The 6,951-nt window shown below is 33.2% G+C and overlaps 1 protein-coding gene across 1 annotated transcript; it reads left to right on the forward strand.

Moving 5' to 3' along the window:
* The first annotated feature begins 1,287 nt into the window (after positions 1 to 1,287).
* LOC143598784 (uncharacterized) lies at positions 1,288 to 6,292 on the forward strand. The gene is made up of 7 exons (XM_077076919.1): positions 1,288 to 1,782; positions 2,551 to 2,686; positions 3,193 to 3,274; positions 3,378 to 3,553; positions 3,733 to 3,870; positions 5,594 to 5,733; positions 5,949 to 6,292. Exons 1-7 carry the CDS (start codon positions 1,665 to 1,667, stop codon positions 6,173 to 6,175), a joined length of 1,017 nt encoding a protein of 338 aa, XP_076933034.1. The 5' UTR covers positions 1,288 to 1,664; the 3' UTR covers positions 6,176 to 6,292.
* Positions 6,293 to 6,951: the final 659 nt, after the last annotated feature.

A 6,951-nucleotide genomic window follows, 5' to 3' on the forward strand; every position in this document is an offset into this window, starting at 1 on the left:
ATGATGTAGGCAAAAACATCCGTTCGTGTCCTACTCCGACTGGCGGAACCCTACTCCGTCGCGTCCTACTCCGACCGGCGTCCGTCCGTTCGCAACTAGCAACCCTAAATCGCGGCGGAGTGGTTGGCGGCAGCTGTGGTTTTAGTGGTTGGTGGCCGTGGTGGATTAGAAGAAGATAGAGGAGGAAGAACGGTCGCCGGAGAGAGAGAGGAGAAGGTGGAGTTGGTGGCAGCTGGAAGAGTTAGGTTGAGAGAAGGAGAATGATTTTCACTTCTTTTCTCTATTCTACCAAACAAAGGAAATGATTTTCAATTCTCCACCTATTTCCATTTCTTTCCAATTCCATTTCTCTCCTATTTCCATTTCTTCTCATTTTTTTTCTCTGTACCAAACACCCCCTAAGGGTGGTTTACTCAAGTGGAGACATTGACCAAACTCTTTGAAAAGAAAACAATGCTTCTTTCATTTTGAGGAAATGGTATTCTTTCCTTTGTTGATAAAATCTCACATTTTTTATTTTATTTTAGGACGTATAACGATCTCTAGTAAAGAGTGACTTGATAAAAGGAAAATGAATTGGCACGCATTGTGTTTTTAATATTCAATGAAAACGTTTGTGTCGTGATATATTTTTATATACGTTAAAATCTGCTATACAAACAGACAAATTTTATTGAACCTCTTATTATATATATGGTTACATGTATATGATTAGTGTGAGAGTGACTCTTTTGATATTTAGTTTTAGATGCTGCTATTTAGAACAACTAACATGACAGTAAGATACAAGCCTCGTGACTTTAGATGTAACATGTCTTGTTGCTACCAAAATCTACGCACATAAACAGTATGAGTTTCACCTGCAATACAAGAAATCGTTAGCATATCAGAGTGAGCATCAACGGGGTTTCACGGTAATTAGTCTCCGACATAAGAATAAGTATATGTCGTAGATTAAATGATGATATTATGCAAAAGAGTGTAACTAAGTAGTTGAGAGAATTGAATGTCCTATTGACAAACAGAACACAGACTTAAACATACTATATCATGAGTTGTTATTACCGACTTTGTAGGCTTGCTTGTCAAACCTTTAACCGGTGGTCACAAGCCACACCCGACGACGCGTATAAACTCTGCCAAGTGCCAACTATTAATATATTTAGGAATGATATTTATAAGGTGTCAATTGCAAATTCAAAAACAACAAGGTAATTAAAAAACATAGCATAAAACATCAAGGACCATTACCGAGAAAGAGAGCCCAGACAGGCAATGAAGAAAGCAGAATAATATAAATGGAACCAATCCATCAACGGCAGGCTCGCGCCTAGCCCTAACCTATACACGAGCACATGATCTTACTATGTATTAATTTTGGGTTGAGATTATCAATTACTAGTTAGATCCGTTCGTTCTTCATTGATATCACAGGGTTAGGAGGTGTGGATAATCTTCGATCCCACCTGTGTTTATTGCCGCCATTTCTTCGTGCTCGTCACGAATAATATCAATCAATCTATCATCATCATCATCATCCATTTTATTATTATTCGGCCAATTGCGCGTGTTTTTATTGGATCAGTTGTTGGTTTTATACTGATTGATTTGTGAAATTAGGGTTTGTTTTGTTGTGTAATTTGAAGTAATTATTAATTAATATAATGGATAAGAAGAAAGTTGCCGTGCCACTTGTGTGCCATGGGCATTCTCGTCCGGTGGTGGATTTGTTTTACAGTCCGGTGACACCAGATGGATTCTTCCTCATCAGTGCCAGCAAAGGTATGCTTTTCGTTTTGATAATTTTAGCGTTTTTAGGTTATTTGAGTGTTTGAATGAAGAAAAATGCTGAAACTTTATCTGTTTGTTTTAAGGTGTAATAAGTTGTTTCGAATTATTATTATTATTATTATTATTATTATTATTATTATTATTATTATTATGAGATTGATTAGTTGAAAGTCTAGGGGTGTGCACGGTTCGGTTTGGTTAATAGCCTCGACCAAATTAACCAATTGGTTTTCGGTTAATCGGTTCCGTGTATTTGGTTTCAGTTCTGTTTGGTTAATACCCAAAGTCGAATTAGAGCTAAAATTTATACTTAAATATAAATGAAATGATGGTATAAAATATGTATAAAAGCGAGAAATTTATGAAAATATGAATTGTTCAGTACGGTTAATTTCGGTTAACCGAGGGTACAAGAAGTAACCGAATAACTACGTTCGGTTAATTCAGTTATTTGTTAATATTGGTTCAGCTGTGTCGGTTGTCGCCTTTTCTTTTCGGTTCGGTTATTGCTCAGTGCTCACCGCTAGTTGAAACTAATTATACTTGATAGAATCGAAGTTAGAGTTATAAGTTTACTCTTAAAATAACTAAGAGTAGTGTTAATATTGAATATGTTCTTTCTCATTGTTTAAGTTTGTGACTTTGTGTACAAGTGCAATGTTGGAATCACTTAATCATACCCAAGTCTTAATACTGCAGCATGTGTATATTGTGCATTAGTTTTTTAGGATTATTATTGTTTTAGTTTATTATTTTCAGATTCTACTCCTATGCTTAGAAATGGAGAAACTGGTGATTGGATTGGAACTTTTGAGGGGCATAAAGGTGCTGTTTGGAGTTGCTGTCTGGATACTAATGCTTTACGTGCTGCGTCTGCTTCTGCTGATTTTTCTGCGTATGTAGTGGAACATTTTCTTTATTATTTATATTTAGTGAAAGAAATTTGCTTACCGTGCTATATGGAGAGACACTTTCATATATATATATATTTTTATAGAAGTTCAATTTATCATATGCATCATTCTAAAATTCATAAGTCGTAATATCATATTCACCCTTTTAAACCAAAATAAAAATCAGATGCTTATAACTTGCTTCAACGAATAAATGTGAACCATGTTATGTGCTGAGATGGCATATTTTGTCTTTTGAAAGAGTAATAATGATATATAATGTTATGAAATTTTAAAGGCTAAATATAGCATTTTGAACTTTTAAATGATATGAAACTGATCCTTATTTTAATGATTGTATCAGAATACATTCATTCCACAGTCGTTGATTTTGTCTATTTCAAGATGGCTGTGGCACTTACTTTTATTTCACTATGATGTATGCTTTAAACAGGTTTTATGTGATTCTGTTAAATGAAATAATTGTATTTTTTTAAAAATATTGTAGGAAATTGTGGGATGCTTTAACTGGGGATGTATTGCACTCATTTGACCACAAACATATTGTTCGAGCATGTGCTTTTTCTGAGGTAATTCATAATTGCATTTAAGCATATTATATTACCACTTTACTCACTGTGAATGCTAGTTTGTATGATGTATACATATATTTATGTATGTATATGTATACAGGATACTCATCTATTGCTAACTGGTGGTTTTGAAAAAATACTACGCGTATTTGATTTAAATCGACCCGATGCACCTGCAAGGGAAGTTGAGAAATCTCCTGGTTCTATCAGGACTGTTGCATGGCTTCACAGTGACCAAACTATTCTAAGTTCTTGCTCTGATTCTGGTGGAGTAAGGTATGCAATAAAAAAGAATTCAAATTTACTTTTTTTTAAATGACCATAATACGTTACATTGATGATACATGAAGTTTCTGTTTGAAGGATTTTGTAGTGTAATGTTATACTAGGCAATAATTCAGCATACAGTAGTGTAAGATAATAATATTTGTTTGAATGAAATGATTTATTGGCAGACTGTGGGATGTGAGGAGTGGCAAAATTGTAAATACGCTTGAAACGAAATCGCCTGTGACTAGTGCAGAAGTTAGCAATGATGGCCGCTATATTACGACAGCAGATGGTTCCAGTGTCAAGTTTTGGGATGCAAATCAGTAAGTTATTGTTACACTATATATCTGATCTTATTAACTAACTTTAAATTAGGCATAAATTATAAGCCAACTTAATCAACCAGGTTAGAAGCCCGTGTATTATATACATGGGTTGAATAAAGAAAATATTAAATAGTTAGTAATGAAGATTTGAGAATTGTATAACAATAATTTTGATTTAAGATATGACTGAAATTACGTACAAGTTACCAACTAATGTATATCTATTTAGATAAGGAACTACGCTCCATGCCATAATTCTATGAGCCCACTATTCTTTTTCCCATTTCTCTTATTCTATATAAAACATAGTATATTAAGTATATTAAGTTAGATCGTAATTTACGTGAGATATTTGACTTCAAATATTATTAGTTAGTAACCCCTATACGTTATATTCTTTCATATTTTATCTCAACATGTCAATTTATAATTCCTAAGCTTTCTTTACTATGTGTAACCTATACGTAATTTCCATCATTTTATCTCAAAATATCATTTTATAATTTTCGAGTCTTCATTAGTATTTGATATTTTCTTTATTCAACCCGTGTAATACACGAATTTTTACCTTGTAATTTAGTATATTTGAAGTCAAATATCTCACCTAAGTTATTATATTTAATTTAGTATATATATTATGTTTTATTACTATAAGTACGAATGGGTGAATTAGGAGAAGCGGGAAAGAGAATCTTGGGCTCACAGAATTGTGACACGTGGCAGTAACTTATTTCAGAGTCTAGCAAATGACTTCATTTTAACTGTTTTTGTTTGTTTATTGTTGATGTGACACTGGTTCATGTCATACCAGCTGCCACATGTGCAAAAAACTTCCATGTGCAAAATTTAATATGCAAGTTTATTCACAAGATTAAAAAAGTGTCTTTTTGTTATAAGGTGTATAAAGGTAATTATAATATGTCAAATCAGATACCAAAGGGCTCTTAGTTTAGTGGTATCAAAGTGTATGATTAAGTCCCTAAACTTGGTTAATTGCATGATTACCTTTAGTTTTTAAAACTGAATGAAAAGGTTTTGTCTAACAAGGAACAGGACAGTTTTGTTAATTTTTAACAAGTGAAAGGATTATTTCACACAGGAAAAGGTTTCCATTCAGTTTTTTTAGGGCTTTGATGAAACAAAGCTCAGGGACTTAAATGTAACTCCATACTTTTCTTACTTCATTGCACATTTTATAAATTTTAAGTCCCTTTTCACTTTTACTTCTGATTTTCATCTTTGCATTATTAGTCGCTATAACTTTATTTTTATATGATAAAGCCTCTAAACTTATAAAACTGAACAAAAAGGTTTTTTACATAATAGGTTTCGTTCATTTTCATATATTTTATAAAATAATTTAATCAACTGATTTTTCAATTTTTGCATGATTAAGTCCCTAAATGTTGTTTTCATGTGATAAAATCCCTTAATTTATAAAACCTGAACAAAAAAGGTCCTTTTGACAAGTAAATACATATAAACATGCCTAGAAGACGTTTAATTAAATTTTATGAAGTTAAACTATTTAATCATACTACATAGGTTTCTGTTCATATTCAATTTTTTCGTAAGTTAAAAGTGTTTAATGATTAATCGTATGAAAAAACAAAGTCTAGAGACTTAACATGTAGTCCATATCTTTTTGTTTTTTGATTTTTTGCTTTTTTGCTTTTCATTACAAATTTCATGATATATATATATATATATACATTTTTAGTTTTGGACTAGTGAAAAGTTATGATATGCCTTGCACCGTGGAATCGGCATCATTGGAACCAAAATATGGCAACAAGTTTATTGCAGGAGGAGAGGACATGTGGATTCGTCTTTATGATTTTTATACCGGAGAAGAAATTGGTAAGTAACATGAATAATAACATTAGATGTGCTCGTTTTGGCCCGTTTAACCAAAACGGGTCTGCTTGGGTTGTATATTAAATTATTATCTCAACAATGTGACTTTGTGATAAGTCACCCAAATGTTTTCAAATGCTTAAAAACCTGATAAGTCACTTACTAAAAGTTTATATTATTACAATACCAATAATATTTTGATGTTTTGGGTATTTAAGGGTGCAATAAGGGTCATCATGGTCCAGTCCATTGTGTGAGGTTTTCGCCTGGAGGCGAGTCGTATGCATCTGGGTCTGAAGATGGGACTGTACGAATATGGCAGATGGTAACGGGCTCCACGAGTCAAAAAGACAACACTGCCCCTGTTGTAAACGGGCCAAACAAGCAGCTTTCTGCAGTTGAAGTTGTCGCCTCAAAAGTGGAGGATTTACATGTTAAGGATTAAGTTATATTTATTAGTAAACATATGTTTGTTAAATGAGTTGTTTTATACTTTTTGCTCACTAACTGTTCTCGCATGACATGGTTCGCTACTTTGTTACGTGCACTCTTTTTTGTTTTGTGATTTTATAAGCAAAATCTGTGTTAAATTTGTTTTGGATAAGTGGCAATGTGGTGGTAACTACAAGCAATAGTAACTATTACCACTGTTGAGTTTTCTTCATGCTGATTTAATTAAATTTCAAAATCAACAAAAAATGAGGCACACGTATAATTCATGTACCCTCATCTAGCTACTGTCTAGTCTGCCGTACGGTGGTCATTAGTACGTTATTTCGATGGGCCATAAAGTTGAATATAGCTTCATCTTTTGTTGGGACACAAGAAAGAAATGGGGCCACTTAAAGGTGAACAAAATAACCGGTTCTGTAGTTTGAAACCCAAAACCGGTTAGGGTTTTGTGAACCAAGAGTTGGTTTAGGAACCGGTTCTAACCATTGGGCGTGCACATGTCGTTTTTTAGTATATGTTGATCGTTTTTTTTAACCGGCTATGTCTGTTGGCACACTTTATTTTTCTATTTACACATCAATATGGTCCATATTGGTCAGTATGGGCCATATTACTAAACACCAAACCAACAAAATATGCTCCATATTGACTAATATGGAGCATATTGAGGGTGTGCCAATATCATGACCCTTCTTAACCCTTTTGCTCAATGTGATCGTATAGAAACATGTATAAACATTTGAACACGCTCTCAAATGGCTTCCGAAA

Source organism: Bidens hawaiensis, unplaced genomic scaffold, assembly GCF_021521415.1.
Source record: "Bidens hawaiensis isolate Kalapana, Puna unplaced genomic scaffold, B.hawaiensis_p1.1 tig00050821_1, whole genome shotgun sequence".
NCBI lineage: Eukaryota > Viridiplantae > Streptophyta > Magnoliopsida > Asterales > Asteraceae > Bidens > Bidens hawaiensis.